The following is a 23126-nucleotide window of genomic DNA, read 5'->3' as shown; positions in this document are numbered from 1 at the left end:
GCACAAAAGAGGAGTAAATTTAAAATTCCACATCGTTTGATAAAATATCATTCAGAGAAGTTATTAAACAAGGTCTGCAAGAGGTAGTGCCCATTCACAGACCAGAACCTGTCAAGGAAAAGAAATAAATAATTTTTAATATCTATTTTTCAACTGTTAAGCTGTTGCTATATAGGAGTATTTCATCAGAAACTTGCTGTCTGGAGGAGGCTAGGCCAGTAAATGCATCCAGGAAAAAAAGTAACTTGTACATCAGAGGAAGAACTAAGGCAAATCCCTTAGGAAGGGTGTAAAATTCAGCAGAGAGCGATTTTGAATCCAACAGAACAATGGCTTGAACATAGCCAAGGCAGAAGTACAAAAGTACTGCAGGAAAGCAAACAGTGTAAAGGACCCAGGAGCTCGATGGAGCAGAAGCCGCAGCAGGTCCCCTCGCTCTCTCCAACTTCCCCACTGCTCAGTGAATTGCAATAGCTTGGGGACAGGCATCCCTGCCAGCTCAGCCCAGGACTTTGCTGCTCTCCGAACAGCAAGGTGTTAGGTAGCCACCTCCTCCGAGGTTATACAACAGAAGCGATTTTGTAACCATTTTGGTTTAGAAAGCATTTTGCATTGGTCTTCACCGCTGTTCACTTTTGCCTTTTCTTATTCATGAACATCAGAGGGGAAGAAAAGCGACTGAGCACAAGGCAAGCCCCTTACTAGAACGACAGGTTTTTAACTGAGCCCTGGATACCACTGCTGCTGAACACAGCTTTAAATTAAAGCATCAAGCCCATAAATAGCCTCCTCTTTCTCAGCATGGCACTGGCAGAGAAAGGTTGCAACCCTCTCACCCACTTTGCTACTATGCACCCTGATCGAGAGCATCCCCTTTTCCTGCCAAAACCGGGGCACCAAATTCCATCCACTCCACGCAGCTCCCCAGAAGGCCCCAGCACATGCCCTCATCTGCCATTTCGACATGCACCCAAAGATCCCTGCTCCAGACCCAGCATCTCCTTCCTCATCCAATGGGGAGATGTTGCCCTTTACTCAACTTGAGTTGGAGCACAAGGGCAAACAGAACCATTTCTTGAGGGAAAAGACCTCATGATTCACCATGGTGCCAGATTTCACTTTTTGGGTGTTGTTTTTAAAGGTGGCAATGCAAGGCAAGGAGGGAGGGGAACTAACTACAAGCAGCAGGCTCACTAACCCAGGCAATTGAGCTGCCCCATCTCTGACTGCCCCTGCCACCCGCAGGGACCAAACCCAGCTGTCCCACCAGCATTACCAGTTATGTCCCAGGCAGCAGGTATTTTGGGGACTCCCCCGGCTGCCCACTGGGCACCAAGGCCATACCTGTGCCACCTCAGTGTCTCCAGAGAGCAGCAGGGTGGGGAGGGGGGGGGGGGCGCAGGTGAAGGCTCACCACCCCATGCACCCAAGGAGCAAGACTGGCCACCGGAAAGATGAAGCCTCCCCTAAGAGCAACCAAGGTGATCACTTGCAGCTCCTATACCGCTTCACCCAGTGGGGGAAACAAGTATTTTGGGTTTTTTTTATTTTGTTTTGACCTCAGTGCAGCCCCACCTCGACTCAAAGAACCCTCTCCCAGCGCCCTGGTAGATTCTCTGCCACATGTACAGCCCCCGCCTTGGCACACAACGCTTTGCAGCCCACTCCCAAGCACACAGACCTCGGCAGCCCCCCCCCCCCCCCAAGCACACAGACCTTTGCAGTCCTTCACCCTCCAAAATCCTTCCCCGTGCACATCAAGCCCTTTGCAGCCTTCCCGAGGCCACCATTCGTGCAGCACTCTGGACGCCCCCTCGCACCTCATGCTTTCCCATGCGGGGGTGCCCCAGACACACAGCTCTCTGCAAACCCCTACATGCTCCCGAGCGGACAGACGTTTGCACATCCTCCCCACCCACCCCCCACCCCACCCCTGACCACATCGCCTTTTGCATCCCCCACACGTGCCCCCGAGCACACAGCTCTCTGCACACCGCGCCCCCCACGCCTACAGCTCTCTGCAAACCCGCCGATGCCCCCAGACGCTCGCCCTTTGCAACCCACCCGCCCGGTGCTTCCCCACGCACCCTCCCCTGGGGCTCCGCACGCCGCCGCGCCTCCGGGCGGAGCCCGCCGCGCACGCCTGTGCACCTCAAAGCTTCTCCTCTCTTCTCTTCCCCTGTCCCGTCGCGATGCGCCTCCCGCTCCGTGTCCCCTCCGCTCGTTACCGCCGGCGGGCGCGAGCTCCCGGTCCCGCCGTGCACCCAGCCCGCCCCGCCGCGCGCCGCCGCCAAAACCCCAACCGGCGCGCCCCTGCGCAGGCGCAGTGGGAGCCGCACGGCGTCTCGCGAGAAGAGAATAGAGCTGCCCCGGCAGCCAAGTACAGTAAGGCGGGGAATTAGCTCAAATGGTAGAGCGCTCGCTTAGCATGCGAGAGGTAGCGGGATCGATGCCCGCATTCTCCAAGTGCCTCTTTTTGTTTTGTTTTCTCACAAGGCGATCCACTGGTGCACTTCTCTTAAAAATTCCTTAAATTCTTACCTGCTTCCTTGAAATTCCTAAAGATACATTTGCTTAACCTGTGGTTAAGGTGCTGTCTACTGTGTGCATAGCGCTGCAAGAGAGCCTTTTGCTGTCTCATGGAACCATTAAGGTTGGAAAAGACCTCTAAGATCAAGTCCAGCCATCAGCCCAACATCCCTATGTCTCCTAAACCATGTCACCAAGTGCCACGTCTACACGTTTTTTGAACACCTCCAGGGGTGGAGACTCTGGGCAGCCTGTTCCAATGCCTGACCACTCTTTCAGTAAATAAATTTTTCCTAATATCCAATGCAAACCTCCCCTGGCACAACTTGAGGCCTTTTCCTCTCATCCTATCACGTGCTACTTCAGAGACCAACACCCACCTCACTACAGCCTCCTTTCAGGTAGCTGTAAAGAGTGATAAGGTCTTCCCTCAGCCTCCTCTTCTCCAGACTAAACAACCCCAGTTTCCTCATCTACTCCTCGTAAGACTGGACAAGGCCTGCAACAGGGAGCAATATCCACTCTCTCGGTGCTTCCCTCAGCAGATCTGGCCCCAGCCCTCACCTGCCTATCCCATCCAGAAGCCAGAAAGCCCCAGAGATCCCCCCTCTTGGGAGCCTCCGACAGAGCCAAAACACCCATTTACCTTTAGTATATTTGAGAAGGAATCAAAGTACCTCAAGGAGGCATTGATGGACATGCCATTTAGTAAAAAAACTGGCAAGATTTTGCCCAGTGAATTCATCTAGGTGCAAAGGTCCAGGCAAATATACATATTCTTCACATTCTGCTATTATTCTACTGCAACAAGCCCCAAGGAATAATCAAATGCTTTAAAGGAAAAGAGAGGAGATTTTAAAAACTGAGCATATATCATGAAAAAAACCCAACCCCGCAGGAATACACTTGGTTGACATTTCCATCCCAGTCACAAGCTGAACTGGAAACCAAATTCTGAGTACTTTCTCCAGTTACATGCATAAGGAAATTACTTTTTCTGACAAATTTCTATAACAAAGAGTGGAATTCAGCTTTCAAGCTGCTCAGAGCCCCCAGCCCACACCTGAGCAAACTGCAAAACATCCCATTCCCAGACCTTCGCAGTGGGCCTGGGGGAGGCTCACCCCTCTGCAGAGCATATGCCTGAGCTCTGGGGTGGCTGATGAGGGAAGTCATCTGGCTCAGAGCCCATGATCTTAAATCCCAGGAGACTTCCCAGAATGTTTATCAGAACCCTAGGCAGGACTTGGGGCATGGTGGAAAACATCAGTAGGTGCTTTCCAGACTGACTAAATTCTTCTGCAACATTCTTCCATTAAACAACATCTTCAGAAAGAGCAAGAAGCCTTAATATTACTGGGTCTCCTTTTAAAAAAGAATAAACCTGGGGCAAATCTTTTTGTCAAAATAAATCTCATGTGCAGTGATTTTTGCAGAGCAGCACTACTTAGCTATGGTCTTTTTGCACATCTATAGCCATGCCATACCCCAAGCTCGAGTCTTATTTTAGAGTCCTATTTTATTCTTTAACTCCTGCAGGTCTTTGAAAGTCCTTCCAGCACTACTGCCCTTCTTTACAGGGAGCATGGGTGTTTAAATAAGACAATTCCAATTAATTCCCAATAGCCCAAAGAAGAACTGTATTCAAGAGAGAATGCAGTGGCTTTTCAAAGTAATTATTTGGCACAAATACCCATGAATTCTTATGGGTAGTCTCATGGAGACTACAGAGAGATGTCTCTACCAGCAGCGGACATCTACTAGTCATTTCCAGAAAATGGCAACAGTAACATGCAAACTGAGGTCTGAAAAACAGAAAAGTGTATGGTTGGTGGAGATTTTTACCTTGAAGATTTCCTTCTTGCTTTTTAAAGCTGATTTGCACTTAGGCTTCTGAGTCCCAGACAAACTCATGAATTAACCAGCTGTCGCTGCAATGGTCTTCAAAGCTTCAGCAAATGATTTGAGTCTTCCTGTGCAGCAGGATTTAACAGGGAAGTTAAATCCATCACAGTCTCCAATTTCATCAGCTGCTATGCAGCCAGCATGAAGAGACCGTACCGTGAAATACATTTATGTCTATGGTCCGGTCCTCTCATTTTTCCCTCTAGCTTTGGCCTCATCTCAGCCCTTGACCCTTGCAATATCTTGGTGACCATGGGTGACCCGAAGATGATGGAAAACTAAAGGACAACCTTATATCTGGTCAAACTGATGCTGCATCGCCCTCTGCAGACTGACAGGCAACAACTGCCATGGGTTGAGGCGGAAGATGCAGAAGAAAAGAAGGGCTGGGAGAAAAATTCCCCTGACCATACTGTTTCTGCAGGTCAGTGTGGTGCAGTTGTTGATGAACATGTCTGGAAAGCCCCATTTTCTTGGGGCCCCATTTTCCCTGGACCCAAGGTGAAAGACTGTATACACCGGGATAAAATAGTAAGCATATACTCACAATACTAGTCCATTATAATGATTCCCACCTCCCACAAAAATAAAACCAGCATGAAATGAAGAGACCGGCTTTTCTTTTACAAGAACAAGGTGACCACATCAGAACAGCTAAAAATTCCTCCCTAATGGCTTTCTTGTGGGAGTCTATAATGAGCTGCCACAGTATAGAGCATCCATATGTGTGCGTGCACACATGCAAGTTGGGGTGAGCATTTGCCTGTATTTGCCAAGGATCCCAAAGGTTGCTCGGCCACCTCACAGCTCCCAGCTGCATGCTACTAGCACCCATTTATTGACCTCCTTTTTGTTGTTTTTTTTTCTCCCAAGGCATCATCTAAGCCACAGTGTCAGGTTCTCCACTCTGGCTCCGCAGATGCTTTTGCTCCCCAGTGCTTCATCAGCCCACTGGCTCTTCAGGAGTGACCCAAGTTTTGCATTCCCTCCCCATACAAAGCCTTGCTTCAAGCTGCACACAAGCTCAAGGAATAAATGGCTTCCAGCAATGGATCAAGTAGGAGTTTAAAAAAGACTCAGTGCAACAAATGGAGCTGGGCACATGTTTATGACTTGCTGTTTTGATTGCCACAGCTGAATTTATGTCACAAATTTGCTGGTAGGCATGGCATGGTCAAGTTAGCAAAAGATCTGTCACAACCCTAAAAATGTTATTGTCTTTAATTGTAGTTAAGTATATGAACAGAGGCATCATGAGAGCAGAAGGCAGACTGGGAAACTGCCGCTGGAGGGGGAAAAGGCAAAACTTTCAGCTTATGCTAATAAGCTTAATTGAAGTATCCTTTTGTAACTCTGCTCTAGGGTTATGTGCGTAAATTTAGTTTTAAAATGAAGTTATCTTAAACGCAGAGACACATCAACTTCCCCAGATCCCAGGACACAAAGACTTCCCCTTGCTGGGTCCATGCCAGCCCTGCCCACAAGCAGCAGGGGCAAGGCAGGCACCACTGTGCTCTCACTCCCTGGTACAAAGGCCAGGGGGGCAGGGGGCAGGCCTAAAAAAAGAGGGAGACAAATTTGAGTGACCTCAAAAAGGACATGGGGAAACAGTAAAGAAGGGAACACAGGGCAGATGTCACCATTAGACTCCTCAGGGAATCACCTGAGCCTGTGCAAACACCCAAATGGATGTACCTTCCACACCAGGCATCTTCCACTGTTTCTGCTGAAAGACATGCACATGCATTCCTCACTGGTGTTTGCTGTTGGCTTTCTCAGCCCCTTTTTGCATAGCTTCCTCTGGACTTGTGTGTATCTTGCTGAGTAGGACAGCTTGGCCCTGCTTGCTGGGGAGAGGGCAACAGCTTTTTCATGAGATGCCTTTTGTTGTCCCCACAGTGAGGGCAGCCAAAGGGACAACAGGGAGATAGGGGCTAATAACATCTTGGCATGGCTACCTGTCTTGTAAATCTAGATTTCGCCAGCACAGACCAGTGTGTAGGGAGTGCTTTGTCCAGGGCAGGAGGTCTACAGAAGGTCCATGTGACATAAACCACTCTGAAACCTCTAACAAATACTAGACTTTGTCCTTTAGAGACTCCTGGTGCTGGCAGGGGAGCAGGAACCAAGAGAAGCAGTGAGGTGCCAGCAGTGGCTGGATGGGAAATTACACCTTTGCTGTCATACTGAATGACAGACAACTGATTTTAAATTACCTGATGTACCAGGGGACGATGCAACCTCTTGCCAGCGTTCACTTACTTCCTGACGCTAGTGGTCTTCCTGAGAACACCATGCTAAGCAAGAAGGGCAGAGACATCCTTCACCAGCTGTGGCACCCCACACATCTGCCTGCCAGGGAGCATCCTGACAAGCACCGATTCTGGAAGCTTGCGCCATCCCCAAGCTCATGGTTGGGGTTCAGTAGGTTTCAGGGTGGACCCAGGGGCACAAGGACTGTTCTGGCAACCCCTTTGTGTGGACAACTCTGTTTTTCCTGGGAGGGAATGGGGAAGAGGTGCATCCTCTGGCATTCAACTCTCTTCTGGGCACTAAAGAAGGTAGGTTTTACCTCTTTGAGCTCTTCTGGTGGTCGTTTCCCATTCACCCAGGAGGATAACAAAAGCAACTGGGGGGGGGGGCGGGGAACCTCTAGTACTCCCCCTGGAGTGCAACAAAGGCTGTGCTTCCCAGCCTGCGCCACCATCTCTGCTGGTATCAGCAGCTGCGGAAAGGAAAAATGGAGCTGGCCTTCTGTCTACAGTTCGTTTGCAGTTTACTGAAACACTAATTAATCTTCATGCCACTGAAGATGGGGTGAGAAAGTGGGTTACTTCAACCTGCAATTAGCGTGCGATGCAGCTTGAGCAATAGCAGCGTAATCCTTGGGGAGGTGAAGAGCCAGCGGGAGCTTGGGAGGAGGAGGTATAGGACCTGAGGGCCTGCTTGCTGCCGAGAGGCAGTTTTAGGGAGGCATGACCAGGGCTGTGTGAGCATCCAGCATGCACAGGATCAGGGTCTGCCCATGCCCTAGCCCCTGCCAGGGGGGTTAACCCGCAGGTGAGGTGGCAGGGAGGCAGTAATGTGCTCAAGCATCACTCTCCATCCAGACGGGACAGGGCTTGCCTGAGGAATGGAGAAACTATTTGCAAACTCCAGCATCTCTATTCACACTTTAACACTGTGGTGGCCTCATTTTTGGCTGGATCCTTCAATGGCAACTACTCCCCTGCTGTGGGCTAAACCCTAGCGAGTGGATACATGATCAAGGGTAAGAAGTTAAAGCCGCCTCTATCGTCATCAGGTTTCGTGGGATGTTTGCCTCGTTGCTAAGCCAGGTACAGTCGTGTACAGAGGGCGGCTCCCCAAGACCCTGAAGAGCTGCCCTGCAAGGAAAAAGGTCATCACAGTCCAAAACTGCTTTTCTCCCTCTAGCAGGCACCATGTGTACAACAGCAGAGGTTGCGTAGTAACGGCAGCAGGAAGGCGTCAGCTCTGCCCTCCTCGCTCCCCGCAGAGCACCAAGAAGAACGAGGTATGTATCAGCAGCAAAACCGGGCTCTTAAACTCCCTAAACTTTCCCTTCTGCTTACCGGGGAGGAGCACGTAGTGATTTTAGAGCCCTGCACCGCAGAGGGTGCTTTGTAGGGAATGGCTGGTTGTGCTTAACTGAACTGTTGTGTGAGCCGGGGGGGTGGGGATGGGGTGTTTGTAGGAAAAAGAAACTGGGGGAGAAGCTAAGATTTCGCTGGGGAGGAAGGGAGGCGACTCAGTATGTTGCCTAGAAAGCTCTCCGCACTTCAAAACCTTTCTTTGCCCTGTCTTGTGAAAGTCTGAATGAGCTTTTGCTGGGGCTAAAAGTACTGGGAAACAATAGAGAGACAGGGAGTAGCCAGCAGCCAGAGGAGGAAACGAGCCGAGAGATGACGAATGCCTTCCAGCCCCGGCGAGGTGCTGGCACCCTTGCTCCCGCTGCAGGACAGATGTGCTGGCAAGCTGCTGGTCACTGGGCTCGGGTGGGTGCAGCGGCACGGGGGAAGCCCAGGGAGGGCAATAGTCATTGCAGCAGCAAAACTCTGACGCACCCATCCTCCATTGCTCTCACAGCTTCATTTCAAACAGCTTAGAGGAGAGGCCTTTACGCCATTGAGGCGCATCTCGTCTGCTCGTCAACAAGTTGCGCTAATGAGGGAGAGAGAATATGAGAGAAAATGCGTCACAGATAGGACTGGTGAAAGGGATGGTGAGGGGGGACATCTCAGGCCCTCCCAGCCATCCCCATACGCAGCTGCCCGGCAAGCTGGAAGTCAGGGAGACCACTGAGGAATGGATATTTTTGTTGTTGTCCCCAGTTCAAACAGTTCCCAGTTCAGACCTTCTCGGGCCAGCGCAAGGGGGATCTTACCTCCCCTGGCAAAGAGCCCCCCCCATATTGCCTCTCCCCTCGGTGACCTGCATGCACCCCCCTAGTGCTCTGGGTCCCAGCATGGGGCAGGCTTGCACCCCCAGCCCGGGTGGGACCCCTTCCTATTTAATGGTCGATCCTCCCATGTCTTGTGCATCCCCTCGCTACAGGGATTTCCTCCTCTCTTGTCCTGTTTCCTGCATATCCCAGTGCTCCTGCTCTGCGGGGGAGAAAGGGGTGGATTGGAAAAAGGGGTAACAGGGGAGGGGGGAAAAGGGAAAAGGAGGAAAAAGAGGAGGAAAAGAGGTAAGTGGTGAAGATGAAAAAGAGGGACAAAATAGCGCAAGAGGAAGGAAAAAGGAGAAAAGGAGTGCAGAAGGGTGGAAAGGGAACAAAAGAGGGAAGGGGAAAGAAGGGTGAAGGAGGAAAGGGAGAGAAAAGGGAAGGGGGGAGAGCACAGGAAGAAGAGGGGAGGAAAGGAAAAAGAGGGGAAGAGGAGAGGAAAAAGAGAAGAAAGAGGGAAGGGGAGAAGGGAGAAAACAGAGGGAAAGGGGAAAAGAAGGGAGGCAAAATGGAAGTGGGGAGAGCACAGGAAAAAGAGAAGAAAGGAGAAGGTGAGAAGGGGAAAAGAGGAAGAAGAGGGAAGTGAAGGGAACACAAAGAAAAAGAGAGAAGGAAGAGGATATGGAGGAAACAAATGAAGAAGAGGGGAGGTGGGAAAGAAGGGAGGGAAAAGGGGAAAGGGGAAAAGAAGGGGGAAAAGGGAGGAAGAGGGAAGTAGGGAGAAGTCAGGGAAAAAGGAAGAAAGGGAAAGTAAGAAGGGGGAAAGAGACAGGAAAGGAGGAGAAGTGGCAGAGAGGGCAGGAAACAAGGGAGGGGGGAGAGGAGGGAAAAGAGGAAGAAAAGGGGAGAGAAAGAGGAAAAGGGGAAAGAAAGGGAAAAAGGGGGCGGAAGAGGGAAGAAGGGGACAGACCCCGCCCCAGCCCGGCTCCTCCCCGGGTGCGGGCGGGGCGGGGCGGGGCGGAGCCGAGAGGGGCGGGGCGGGCGGCGGCGGCTGCGCGCGCGGGCAGGCGGAGGGTCGGTAGGAGCGGCGGGGCCGGGAGCAGGGCCGTGGGGCGGGGAGGGCGAGGGGCACCCGGGTGAGCTCCGGCCCTGAGCGTGAGCTGCGGTGCAAGGAGGGGGCCGAGGAGGCAGCCGTGCGAGCAGAGAGGGCAGCTGCCTGCAGCAGGGTGAGCAGGCAAGGGGCAGCAGCGATGGCGGGTGCGCCCGCCGCGGCAGGACCGGGCCGGTGATCGGAGATGCGGTACCCTGAAACGGGATTGTCGCTCAGCTTGCAGGGAGGTGCAGAGCCCGGGGGTGGGGAAAAAACAAACAGCAAACACCCACCCTTTTTTTGATCTGAAGGAGGTAAAACGGAAAAAATGCAGTGATCAAACCCGGGGGTGTTTGCTAAACTGCGCGGTTGGTTTCCTTTGCGCTGTTCTCACGTATTTCCACTGGGTTGGGCCGGCACTGATTTTTTTTTTTTTTTTTTAACGCTGCGTGATTCAAGCCTCTTTACACGTGGGGCTGCGGTGCAAACCCAGTGAGGACGTGGCCCGTGACTTCCAACAGCGCCTTGCTTTGGGTTCGAAAGGGGAGAGGCCGAGCGTGTGCGTGAGCTCTGCTAACGCTATACTCGCTGTCCTGGTTTCCCTCGTGTGCTTTAAGAGTATATACTCAGCACCTCCCTCCTCTCGTGGTACTTCCTCTCCCCACGTGGATGAGGGATTTGATGTGGATGAAATGTGATGTGTGCTCTGATACCCAGCTCACCTCTGTGAAGAGCCTAGTCTGGGATACCGTTGATTTTGTGGTAGCAGGAGGTGGCTGAGGTGGGGGAAGACAGGTGAACTGGAGTCAGTAACACCCGGTGGTTTTTATTTTTTTCACTCTTCACATTCCAATGTGATAGCTCAGGAGATTTTTTTTTTTTTTTAACAAATATCCTCTAGTCTGAGTCATGTTAGCAAAGCCAAGGCACAAAGACTGCATTTTGTCACCTACTGAAGTACTGCCTTTAATACTACCCCTGGCAGACTCAGCCTACAGCTCAGCTATTGGCCATAGCATATATATGTGCGTGTTTATCTGGAGCTGCTCTGCAAGATGCTGTGTTTACATCAGTTCAGAAATGCAGTTTGACTGCAGAGCAAAAAAAAAAATTCTGCTTACCAGCTTCTCTGTGCTTGGACTTGGCCAACCAGAGTGACCTTTCAAAGTTTGGATATCAAATTGCGGAGGAATGCTTCTCCCATCCGTGTAGGTTCTACCTCTTGCATACAGATGCGTGGCCAGTGCAATTTTAAATCTAAGCCCGGGCAGTTCTCATGCTCATCTTCCTCATTCAGCCTCATTCTCTCAAAAATAGCCGAATTTTATGTATAGCTCAAGGTCCCATAATCAGTCAGGTGTGCCATACTGTTAGTACTCAATGGTTGTGTGGCTCGGTGCTATAGTGAGAGGGTAGCACCACTGCCTCTAAAAAACTCATTCTGGTTAAGCTCCCTCAGAGGGGGAAGGGGAGCATCTTTCTCTAGTGCAAGCAGCCTTCAGATAACGAGCTGTTGCCTTATCTCTCTAGGATCTGTGTGCTTTTTGCCTCTCAAAGGAGGGCCTGCCAAAGTCCCAGATAAAACCACTCCAATGCTGCTGGCTTGTACTGGTTCTTGCAGCAGGCTGGTGTTGGAGAAGCACATTCTCTCCTCTTCGCACAGTATAACTCGTGGCTGAGAGCTGCAGGGCTTGAAGAGGATTGTTACTTCTCAGTCAGTGGAAAAAAACAAGTTTTATTTTTTCCAATTTCTTTTTTTTTTATTTTCAGACCTTATTTCAACTGTCAGAATGGAGCTTGACATCCAGTGTGAGGAGATGAGCCCAACTAGATGGGCTGAACTTCTGCCCACAATGAAATCCTGTAAAACTATCAGGTAGTAACTAGTTGTGTATCATCTTTTCTAAGTAAGAACTGTTGCATTTCTCTCCTCTGTTTTTCAGCTGCAGAACTGTTGATCTGTGACTTAGAAATCATACAGTAACAGGAATTGTTCTACCTATTTTTGTCCAGAAAATTAATTTAAAGCAGGGGGAAAAAAACCCACCCTCTTGCAAGGTTTTTTCAACTACAGGTAAACATCCTTTGGTATGAAGTAATGCTGCCATAGAACTCAGCTAGGTAATGTGATTGTCTAAACATTTGACCACTGTTTCAGTAACTCTCTTTTTCCCTCAAGAGAGGGAAGACGTCCCTCTGTGCTCGTTACGTTGCACACTCTCTGGGCTGCAGGTCAGATGCTGTCAAGTAACTTCCTTAACAGTCACACACAAGCCACATGCTATCAACTTTTAATTCTTCACTTGGCCTTCAAGAGTACCTGCTTTTTGTGTTGAGCAAACCAGTGTGAGGGAACCATCTCCTGGAGTGTAAGCTGTAGGACAGGGTTCAGAAGACTTGCTTCTGCACTCTTCCCCCTCTTCTGGCTGGGAATTCACACCTCGCAGGCTGGCATTGTCTTGCTTGGGCTGGAGAGGATGGGCCTTGTCAAGCCAGTGATGGCTTGCGGGAGGTCAGGCAGGTTGAAGGTGACTTGCTTTTGTTTTGCAAAGGAGTTTTTTGCAGGCAAGCTTCATGGGCCTGACCTTGACTTCCCAAGGTCTGCCTTGGGTGACAGAAGGCAGTGGGATGGTTATCTCCTGGGGAGAGGCTGGGCTGCTCAAGACATGGTGGATGAGAGCGGCTGTGGTAGGGATTGTTATTCGATGTTGAACAGGATCCGCTTGGGATCTTATTGCCAGAGGGAGGGAAGGAGAAGCCTACTGCAGCCTCAGTTTTCACAGTGTTGTCTAAGGAGAAATGACCAGGCAACTTTTGTCAGCCCTGGCTGTGCCTGTGCCTGGGGCTGTAAGGTTCTTCATGACAACTTCCTTTTGCCCATGTCTTTTCTGCCTCCCTGTACGCGTCCCTGCCTGTCCTGTGCTCCCAATCCTTTCCTTCGCTCTCCTTTCAGTTCAACTCCCCGTATCAATTTAGCAACAACTAGAAAAATTCTGATGCCCAGTGGGACAAGGTGCTGCCACACTGCAAACTCACAGTCTGTGTACTGAGAGTCATGTTGGAGAGAGACAGTGTGGAGCGGCATGACTCACCTACACGAGGCCAAAGCGCCAAGTGGTGTCTCTGGGGCTGGCTGAAGACCTGGCCTGGCTAGTCCAAGTGCAGAACCAGTCTGGCAGCCTGTAAGCTGGCCTCTGGTTAGACATGGCTTCAGACACCAGGTGGTTTGTTGCTATCAGTGTTTAAATGAAGGCACATCCTCCAGCTGAAGCTCTGCCAAGGAGGAGTGACTTGAGTCACGTGCCCTCTTCTGTGCAGCACAGAGGAGGCCCATGGCTTGGGGAACTGCTGTCCTGCCCCTCCTGTACTGCAGCCCTGCAGAGAGAACATGTCTTGGTTTGGGGTGTGCATTGCCCAACGGGCCACACACGTACTTACGGAGGTGTCCCAGGGACTGCAGAGGAGTAAATCATACACTTTCCTTTGACAGGGATTGTTCTACCCAGGGAGAACATAGCAACCCTGAGGACTAAAGTGCTCCTCTCCTCTTTCAGGCTGGATGACTGCAATCTCTCCAGCCGTAACTGTGAGGATCTCTCTTCAATCATCAGTACGAATCCATCCCTCACAGAGCTGAAGCTGAACAACAATGAACTGGGAGATGCAGGCATTGAATACCTGTGTAAAGGATTGATGATGCCAAGCTGTAGCCTACAGAAGTTATGGTAAAGCACTGTTGATTATCTTGCTCTAACATGCTTGCAGTCTGCTGCAGGTGAAATCATGAGGCAGACTAGTATGTGATTGTAGTAAGAGTAGTGCTGATGCGTCTGAGCAGTTACCTAGGTCAAATGGTTGGAAAACCCCAGGAGTTTTTGTCTAAGTGGTGTATTTACTGGAAGACTCCAGATCATCAGTATGTCTGCCTTTGCCTTCCAGCACCAAGGGAAGGACAGGTAGGGTTTTCCCAGCCAAGCAAAGGCTTTCTGGAGACTTTCTTTAGAAGAGGTAGCAGATCTTCACCCAGCCTAGGCAGATGGATTATCTGTTTAGGCCAGTTTAAACAAAAAGACAACCACAGAGCCATTAGCACATACCTGACATTTTCACAAATGCATTTTTCAGAGGGCTGTTCTGCCAGTTGCAAGCACAGCATTTAGCATCTGGTCCAGTTTGCTCACTCCTTTCTCGAGACAAGCAAAAGGGTGTTCTCATGAGTCTTGGTGTTTCAAGAGCTGTCAGTCCTTCTGACTTCATCAGACTGGCTCTGCCTCAAGCCTTGTCTTCTCAGTTGGGCAGGGCCAACTTGGTTCAAGACAGCACATTTTGCACCAACACCAGCACCACATTATAGCGTTGCTGGGCTTCCCTCAGCAACCATTGCGCAGCAGCTTTCATCAAAGCCAGTGGCTGCTGCCCCTGCTCCTCAGTAACCCTCAAAGAGGTGCTACCTTCTTTGTCCAGCATCTCTTCTGCAGGGTAGTGGTCTTCCAGCTTCTGAAGTGGGTCTAGGATCTTCGTGACACTACCTTGTAAAAATCATTTGCCTTTCAGATCAGATATGCCTGCTCCAAAGTCCCTGTGCCCCCTGCAATGAGGATTCACTGACAAATAGAGGGAAAGTTGACTGTGAAGCTAATCAAACTGCAAATCTCCAATAGACCTTCAAGAAATAACTGTGATACTCTGTACTAGAAGACTGACAGAGTAACTTTTCAGAGAGTTTGTCCTAAGCTTCGAACTTCTCCAGATGTTCAAATAACAGCCTGGATTAGGCTGTTTCAGTTCTGTAGAAACATAATTGTACATTTTGGGGGATTCTGGTAAGGTGCCTTAGGGAATAAAAGAGCAACGAAACCCAAGTCAGACTTAGTACCACCATGCACAACACCCCTCCGTTGCCAGAAAGTCTTGTCCAGTAACTCTAAACATCCCATAGCAATACCAGCATAGTTCCTATGCCACCTCTCCCAGCCTGAGTGCTGCTTTATAGATCTTTCTTGTAGTATACCATTAAACTTCTAAATGATATCCAGGGATTTAATCCAAGTTGGATGAGATTTTTACTTCTAGCTACTCTGGATCACATTTCCAGAGGGGGAAAGAGATCATAAGATGCCATTGCTTTATCTCTGGAATAAGCCTCATGATGATTAGAACACTTCTATAAAGCAGTTGCAGTGCTGCTTAATGTAGGGTGTATCCTTCTTCTGCTAGAGGTGCTATATGAGCAATTACCCTGAAGGAAGCATGGGAGCTATTGTTCTTGCTACAAGTATAATGCTAATTGATAAAATAGTACTAACCTGGACATACTGCTTTCTAGAGGGTTATGCACTGTCAGTGCCACCGTGTCCTTTCCAAGCTCAAACCTCAGCAGATGCACCTCTCTGAGAAAAGCCTCCGTAATTTGGGGGGTGCATTTCCCTCACCCTGGTTGCCTCTCTCCTTCAGGCTGCAAAACTGCAATTTGACAAGTGCCAGCTGTGAGACTCTCCGCTCTGTCCTCAGTGCACAGCCGTCCCTAACCGAGCTGCACGTAGGTGATAACAAACTGGGAACCGCTGGAGTGAAGGTGCTGTGTCAAGGGCTGATGAACCCTAACTGTAAGCTGCAGAAGCTGCAGTAAGTAGTCACTGGGCTTTTTTGTCATCAGATAGGTCGTGCTTGTCTTTCCCTTGAGATGAGCAGGAGTTTTTTTGCCAGATGTGGATTTCTTCCTATTTTATCTGAAATTGTGGCATGTTTATTAATGCTGGTAGGTCTCCTGGGTTTGTAAGAGCTGGGTGTCTGTTCCCATAGGCTTTGTGTAGCCCTTCTGGCAGTGGTGGCTATTAATGCAGGACCTCTCAGACTCTCGGGGAAAGTCTGATTCTGCTGTACTTGGTCATTGTTCCTTGTTCTATGGCTGAGCAGCACTCAGGTCTATTCGCAGCCTCCAGCAACTCCTGGGGAGGCTCGGGGGCAAGCCTGTGTGATGTGTGGCAATGCAAAACTCAGTTGTGTGTTCCATGGCAGCCTGTGCATTGGTTTAACGGAGGACTAGTATAAAAATGGGGTGGGTGATTAGTCTTTCTAGGGTCCTCTGGAGTCTACTTTAAGAATTAATGCTTCCTGAAATGAGCAGGGAGATGCTGTTAAAAACTTACCGTTATCTCTATTTTCATGCATTGCCTGATCGTGGGTCATGTTGGCATGTTTTCTGCCCTTGCTAACACACTCTTTGCCCAGCTGATGTCTTGGGGGTAGCGGGACATGGTGAAGACAGTTTTTTTTCCCTTGGTGGTCTTTTCTTTTCACAGGCTGGAGTATTGTGAACTCACAGCTGATATTGTGGAAGCCCTCAATGCCGCTCTGCAAAGCAAGCCCACCCTGAAGGAGCTCAGCCTGAGTAACAACACACTGGGAGATACAGCTGTAAAGCAGCTGTGCCGGGGACTGGTGGAGGCAAGCTGCAACCTCGAGTTACTACAGTAAGGGAAAGCTGGTCATCTCCAACTGCCGCTACTCATACCATCTGTAAGACAGGAAAAATTATTGTCAGGAATGCTTGAAATTTAGGCCAGATTTTTTGCTGGCTCAGATTTCTGTAACTGCAAGCAAGTATCTAGGGCGTTCAGTTTTGGGTTTTTTTGGACCTCTTTTTAGCATGTGATTCTGAGCTCACTCTTACGCCTGTTAGTACAGTGTGAGCGTGTACCCCTGGTTAAACCTGCAATTAGAAGGCGTGACTGCTCGCCAGTATCTGAGAGCAGAGGAGCCACCTTCAGTGGCTGCAGTTCTTACCCCTGAATTACCAGCCAGCTGAGTATATTTATTCAGATCTCTTTTTTGCTTCAAAACAGAGATACTGGATTTGGCCTTGTATCTGGGGTAAAGCCCCTGAAGGGGTTTAGGGGAGAAGCGCGATTCATTTTATCTTGCCCCTGTGCTTCAGCAGAGGTTGGCTGCCAGGGATTCACTGTGTGATACAACCAAAAGTTCCTCTTAAAAAGGACGGTTGATATAAAGGGGGAGTTTGGCAAAAACAATCCTTGCATTAATGGATGTGAATGGCTGCATCAGAGTAAAGGTGCCGTGCAGCCTCGTGGAGTGCAGGAGCAGCCTGTTGCCTCACGCAGAGCCTGTCTAGGATACCTGTATCACCTCTGAGCCTTGCAGGGTCTAGCAATGTCCAGCTGAGCTGCACTGGTTTGCAGCAAGGAACCAGCCCATAGCCCCTTCTTAGTCTGCACTGGGGGTGTTAAGGTGTATCTAACACAGCGGATCTGGAGCAACTGTGCTTTCTTCTGCAGCCTGGAGAACTGTGGCATAACCACCAATAGCTGTTGGGAGATTAGTGCTGTTCTCAGTAACAAGTCATCACTGACAGATCTCTCCGTGGGGGATAACAAGATCGGGGACTCTGGTCTGGCTCTGCTGTGCCAAGGACTGATGCATCCCAACTGCAAAATCCAGAAGCTATGGTAAGGGTAGGCAGAGGTTACTTAAGTCCCTCTTGCAGCCTCTGAGCTATCTACCTCGTGCTGCTGGTTTGCTCCTAAGCGGAGTTTCTCAGTTACACTCACTAGTGAAACAAGAATGTCTCTACTGCAAATTAGTTACTTCTCAAGGCTGGGTGGAAGACACCATGAATGAGCAGGACCACACTGAAATTTCTTGGATCAAATTCTGGGGAGAGAGTGAATGGAAATTTGTGATGGAGTTGTCTTGGCTTCCTGTTGAGTTATCTGTCTACTAGAATTGCGTGTTCCTATTTATTTTTTGTTACAAACAGAGCTTTTGGTGCAACGGATGGGGAGTAAGAAGGAAGTTGTGTGGTGTGATGCATGAATGGGTTTTGTAAAGGGTAAAAGAAAATGAGATGATATAACCGTAAATTTAGACTACTAAGATAGGACTCTGTTTTCTAATCTGAGTCATTCTTGGGGGGAAAATAATACTTTCTTCTTCCCTGCAGGTTATGGGACTGTGATCTCACAAGTGCTAGCTGTAAAGATCTCTCCAGGCTCATCAGTACAAAAGAGACCCTCACAGAGATCAGTCTGATAGACAATAACCTGAGAGACTCGGGAATGGAAATGCTGTGTCAGGCACTCAAGGATCCCAAATCTAAACTCCAGGAGCTATGGTGAGCTGCCGTCAAGTTTCACGTATGCATTACTTTCTTTGGAGACCTCACTGAAGAAAGATGTAGGTGAATGATGCCCGCCAGGTAGATCCTCAGTTGCGATGGTTTCAGGGACAACTGGTGCAAGTTGTTACTGAAAGGATTTAGACTTGCAGAACTAAAGGGATTTGTATTTCTAAACTCATAGATGCTTTGAAGATCTGCCCCATAGTCATCCTGTTATAAACAATAGGATACCAATCATCACTTGCAAGCTTCTGTCTAATATATTTTATCATGCAACAAATGGCAGCTAAGAGACTTTTGAAGTTTGAAAGGCCTCGTGTAGTAGCAAAATGAGCGCTGTGATCAGATACCTCAGGTTCTCCACTGATGAGGCAAAAGAAGGCTCTAATGACATAAAAAGTTCTCAGCATCCTCTCTGCTGACAGTGTTATCTTTTAGGCTGGGATGGTGTGGTGGCCAGGAGAGGAAAATTGTTCTCTTACATAGACCTTGAACAAGCAGCACTTGAACTTTTCTACATTGCAAGTTCAGTTCCTGTCCCCAGCTGCTCTGGTGCTCTGGGAGTTGGTGAGGTGCCTCACAAGTTCACAGTGGAGCTGAGAGTGACTCTGAGAGCAGCACACTTTGTCTGTGATCAGTCATGTGCTTTATGGGCAGCTGCCTTTCCTAGGTGCATGCTCTGAAACAGACATCCCAAGTACAAAATGTGAGAGAGGTGCTTCTTAGGAAGGATCAAGCAGACGGGGGGTTGGGAGGAGTACAGTGATGGTGGGAAGGCTTTAGTTCCTCTGTTCTCACTGTCCAGGCTCTTGTGAAGCAAATGTGAAGATGTGAATGGTGTCTGATACACACTAAATCCCCCATCTAGATCTCGTGTCACTTTTGCCTTGCAGGATTAGGGAGTGTGGGCTCACGACTGCTTGCTGCAAGGCCATCAGTTCTGCTCTCAGCGTGAACAAGCACTTGAAAGTACTGCACATGGGCGAGAACAAGTTGGGAGATGCAGGTGTTGAACTCATGTGTGAAGGGCTGCTGCATCCCAACTGCAACATCCAGTCCCTATGGTAAGGTGCACCCTCAGAAATCTTCTCTCTTGCTGTGTTGCCCTCCCAAGAACAACATGCAGAGAGAGGAAGATAGGAATAGATGGTAGTATGGTATTTTTTTTTGCACACATGAAACAATTCACACAACAAACTGATGTATAACTAGTCCACTAGCAAGTAAATGGAAGCCACAAGTGCTTCCCTGTATCCTGTCACTCGTGGTCTCTTGCAAGTACAGGCTGTCCCCCATGCGACAGTGCATTCATAGCCATCCACAGGTGCTCTCCCAGGTGCAGAACTGAAAGTTGATAGTGCAGTGTACCTTCAGGATCTAAGCAAAGTGTGGGGAGGCTGGAGGGATCTTGCTTTTTGCTGTGAGCAGCCCACTGTAGGGGTTCCCATGCGCTTCTCTGAACTCGCCCACAGGCCCTCGCTCGGGTGGGACACTGAGATGGAGGAACTGCTGGTCCAGGTCTGCCATGTTAATTCCCATACCTGCCAGTTGCAATGCAAAGCCTGCCTGAACTCACCAGTTGCCTCTCGCTTTCCATAGTCTCTGTGGGTGCCGGCACTGGTCCAGCCGCAGCAGTAGGAACAGGAGGCCAGCTGGAGCATCACCTCCAGCCCTGCCTTGGGACTCGCCTTCTCTGTCTGCCTGTTCCCTTCCCAGGCAGGGACCAAGCTCTGGACTGGTGTGGCTGTGGCATGTGTGGGGCACCATGCTTGTTTCCTCCACACTGTTTGACAGAAGCTGGAGCTGTGCTTCAATGCCTGAGCCTCACAGTGAGTTGAACAGAGGAGTTGTGGGAGACATCAGTATGACTTGAAGTCTCTGCCCAGAAAGATGTTTGTTGACCAGTTAAAGCTACTTGGTTCTCAGCTGAGAGCTTCAGTTGCCATTTTTAGAGAGATGGTTGCAAGTCTCAGGTAATAAACTGTAGAGGTGATTTATGATCGGTTTAAACCAAAAAGAAGATTATGCATGATGTTGAAGTTGGGACTATCTTCTTAGACTTCCTTCTCCACCTGTAACTACACACTTTAAGGTTTATGGAGGACTTTTAGGTGTTCATCAGTTGCGGTGAGGACAGCTGTCTCTGTGGGAGGACCACAGACCAGCCCCTGCTGATGTCTGAGATGCCAGCCTAATGGGGGATCTCTGGTCTGTGCTAGGGATGTATGCACCTGCTGCCCGAGTGTGGGCTGGTCTCTGGAGCCATCACTTACAGCACTGGCCTTTCCCTTCTCTCCATCCTATTCCTGTAGGCTGGGTAACTGTGATCTCACAGCAGCCTGCTGTGCAACCCTCGCCACTGTCATGGCTACCAAGCAGTGCCTTACTGAGCTGGACCTGAGCTACAACTCTCTGGAAGATGAAGGCATCAGGAAGATCTGTGAAGCCTTGAGAAATCCCAATTGCAACGTGCAGCAGTTAATGTGAGAGATGTTTGTGGTCCTGCTTGCGTTCCCCTTGGCAGGTGGTGAGCTCCAGCAAGCTGGGGGGGCTGTGAGGAGGGGGCCACAAGCACCAGCTTTCTGGGAATTGCACCTGAGGGCAACTCGGGGTCAAGTACCATCTGCATGTTGCAAAACACTCCTTGTCCCTTCCAAGTGATGTGACCACAGTGCCTTGATCTGCTTTGGTCCATGGAGCCCAAGAACAAGGAGAAGGTGGTGCTGGGGAGGGAGTAATAGGGTCCTGTGTTGTAACGCATGTTTCTGGCTGTTGGGCCGGACTCTCCAACCTAGATGGGGGCCCTTCCTGTTATATGATCTTCCCACACTGGCCATTTGTGTGTCTTGCCTTAATGGGAGAATGCTCACTAAACCAGCTTGCCTTTCTGTTCGGGTATAGTTTGTATGACATTTTCTGGAGTTCTGAAGTGGATGATGAACTGAGAGCCCTGGAGGAGTCCAAGCCTGAAGTGAAGATTATTTCATGAGTGGTGACTGCCTGCAGAGCAACGTCAAAGCAACCTCCTCTTCTTAATCTGAACTTTTTCATACATAAAGCTAATTAATAGAAAATTCGCTTGTACCAAAAACGTTTGTGGATTCCTTGAGTGGGTATCCAGGGAGCTGATCAACCTTCTGTGCCTCTCTGGATGTACTAACTCTGGGGCTCGTGAAAGCGTTGCACATTTTCACTGCAGCATTACTATCCTTGAAATAAACAGTTACTGGGCATCTTTGAGAAGTGAGTCTCTACCCTTTAGGAGCTCTTTAATCCTATACTACCTTCTAATACATTAGTCAGGCTTTAAAGAGAGCTCATTTCCAAGGGCAGGAGAGCTACCTAGTGTATTATTACTGGGTGGTGCTTTTGCCAGGTCTGTGGCAAAGGTTCTCAAAAAAACCCAAATGTTTTTTAACGTAAATTGGAGCTCTCCCCTGCCTTTCCATAGAAGAGTTCTTGGAAAGGCAGTGGTGGCCAAGGCACTAGAGACGAAAGAAATAAGCAGCTGTTCAGCTGTGTAACTTCAAAATTGGTGTCCCTTGAAAAGTGATTTTCCTACAAACAAAAGATGCAGTGTGCATTTCTGCTAGTAGAGGAAATTATTAAATGGTTTGATATGTTTGCTCTGGCAAGAGTGGTTCTACAGGAACTTTAATAAAGTCTGTTTGCAAATAATTAAATGCTTCCTTTTTCTACTTAGAAAAATAAGATATATCTGTATATTTCTCCTTTAAGACCAATCAATCACTTGTGAAATACAATACTACTAATATATTGTTTTACATGTTTGCTTTCGGTGAGTTCCTAGCTGAAGCATGTCAGCAGAAGGTTTTAGTCAAAGCCTTAGGTGGACAGCAAGACTAGAAGACATTCCCCTTATTTCAGGAGACACTGATTGTGTTTTCTTGTCCAGTCAGAGTTTTAATAAACGTTCCAACATTCCAAAAGGCAGTTGTTGCACACCCAAAACATGAAAGACTGAACGTAGCTGTAAAAATGCAGGAGATAAACCTGGCTTTGTCCTGGGGTGGCCTTGCAGGAGGAATGCCAAAAAATCCCATTCCCCAACATCTCTCTTCCTAGAGCGGTCACTTGGTGTTTCGTTCACTTGCAAAGTCTGCCTGTGCACCCAAGTTAAAGGTGTCCTCCAGGCTTTGGCGTATGATGCTCACAGTTCATGCTGTAGAGGCTGTAACTGGCTTGTCTTTGACTTCAGGAAGCTTTGACACAAGCATAGTTTCTGCATTAGCCTTCACATATCTCAAATGGTGCCCCAGAAGTAGCTTACTTGTGTCTTCAGGCAGGTGTGAAGGATAGGATTTGCTTTTTCCTCAACACACATCTCCAGAAGCTGCCCAAAATGCTAAAAAATTTACTCCTTTTTGCTTCAAGAGCTATTTGGCATTCTCCATAAAAGGTAGAAGTCATTCTTGTGTTTAGAAACCTACCAGTCCTGAGGGGATCTTAAAGAGGCTTTTCACATTCATGGTCTCTTATGGGCTTGGCATGTATGGGCTCATTTCAAGCTGGGGGAGACGATAGGGCTGAAGAGGTGCAAGAGCACATGTAGCCACAAAAATCAGACTTCTGGATGGGTGTAAAGACAGCACTCTAAAAAAAAAAAATTAAGCAAATATTAGATGTGGATTTCTGAGAGTACCTGGTATGGTGGATAGAAGAGGATGCCTGAGAGGGAGGCAGAGGTGCTCCTGGGTTGCTCCCAAAGCAGGTTGTGGTCAGGCAGGTTGAAGGTGAGATAGTTTGCAGGCAAACCCTCCCTCAGCCCCATCTAGCCGGCAGGATGAGTTGAGCACTGCATCAACAAAAGTCAAACCTGGCCCAAACTAGCCCACAGTCAGCACCCACGCATCAGCAGAATGTGTTCCCTGCAGCATCCCTGGTGCTGGCTACCCAGGGGGTGGCACTCTTCCCCTCGCATTGCAGTGCAGGATACTGCTGCTGCTGGCCTCCAGCACTGCAAGGCCTGGAAAAAGTGCTCCTTTGCCTGCAGCAGAGGAAGAAGAGGCAAAGACCACCGTAGCTCCACCACAGGC

At 49.2% G+C, this 23126-nt stretch overlaps 2 protein-coding genes and 1 non-coding gene across 11 annotated transcripts in view; 2 read left to right on the top strand and 1 right to left on the bottom strand.

Annotated features, from left to right (window-relative positions):
• Positions 1-2318, bottom strand: part of LOC142057781 (USP6 N-terminal-like protein) — an 85918-nt gene extending 83600 nt beyond the window's left edge. For 2 of the 5 annotated variants that reach the window (XM_075094475.1, XM_075094471.1), the window contains exon 1: positions 2152-2308. The gene's annotated coding sequence lies outside the window, so the exon portion shown is untranslated. Of the gene's footprint in view, positions 1-2087 lie in introns of all 5 variants that reach the window. The other 3 variants (XM_075094474.1, XM_075094473.1, XM_075094472.1) reach the window with 3 other exon arrangements.
• A 74-nt stretch (positions 2319-2392) lies between these two features.
• Positions 2393-2465, top strand: TRNAA-AGC (transfer RNA alanine (anticodon AGC)). The gene has a single exon. It is a non-coding gene; the product is annotated as a tRNA-Ala (tRNA).
• A 5294-nt stretch (positions 2466-7759) lies between these two features.
• RNH1 (ribonuclease/angiogenin inhibitor 1) lies at positions 7760-21752 on the top strand. 5 transcript variants are annotated; one of them, XM_075094434.1, is made up of 10 exons: positions 7760-7969; positions 11703-11808; positions 13487-13657; positions 15387-15557; positions 16235-16405; positions 17228-17398; positions 17893-18063; positions 18963-19133; positions 20382-20552; positions 20971-21752. In XM_075094434.1, exons 2-10 carry the CDS (start codon positions 11723-11725, stop codon positions 21056-21058), a joined length of 1371 nt encoding a protein of 456 aa, XP_074950535.1. In that variant the 5' UTR covers positions 7760-7969; positions 11703-11722; the 3' UTR covers positions 21059-21752. The 5 variants fall into 5 exon arrangements, with proteins under 5 accessions (XP_074950535.1, XP_074950536.1, XP_074950537.1 ...); XM_075094435.1 differs by lacking the exon at positions 7760-7969 and adding an exon at positions 9863-9916; XM_075094436.1 differs by lacking the exon at positions 7760-7969 and adding an exon at positions 9891-9920.
• The last annotated feature ends 1374 nt before the right edge of the window (positions 21753-23126 follow it).

This window comes from Phalacrocorax aristotelis, chromosome 5 (genome assembly GCF_949628215.1).
Source record: "Phalacrocorax aristotelis chromosome 5, bGulAri2.1, whole genome shotgun sequence".
NCBI classification, from domain to species: Eukaryota; Metazoa; Chordata; class Aves; order Suliformes; family Phalacrocoracidae; genus Phalacrocorax; species Phalacrocorax aristotelis.
Note: the sequence above shows the minus strand (reverse complement) of the source record. Positions and strands in the feature narration are given on the sequence as shown.

Excerpts from the sequence above, each read along its gene's own strand:
- RNH1 (XM_075094434.1), top strand. The coding sequence starts at position 11,723 with ATGGAGCTTGACATCCAGTGTGAGGAGATGAGCCCAACTAGATGGGCT. Across the intron at positions 16,406-17,227 it reads TGCAACCTCGAGTTACTACA|CCTGGAGAACTGTGGCATAA; the intron begins GTAAGGGAAAGC and ends TTTCTTCTGCAG. Across the intron at positions 17,399-17,892 it reads TGCAAAATCCAGAAGCTATG|GTTATGGGACTGTGATCTCA; the intron begins GTAAGGGTAGGC and ends TCTTCCCTGCAG.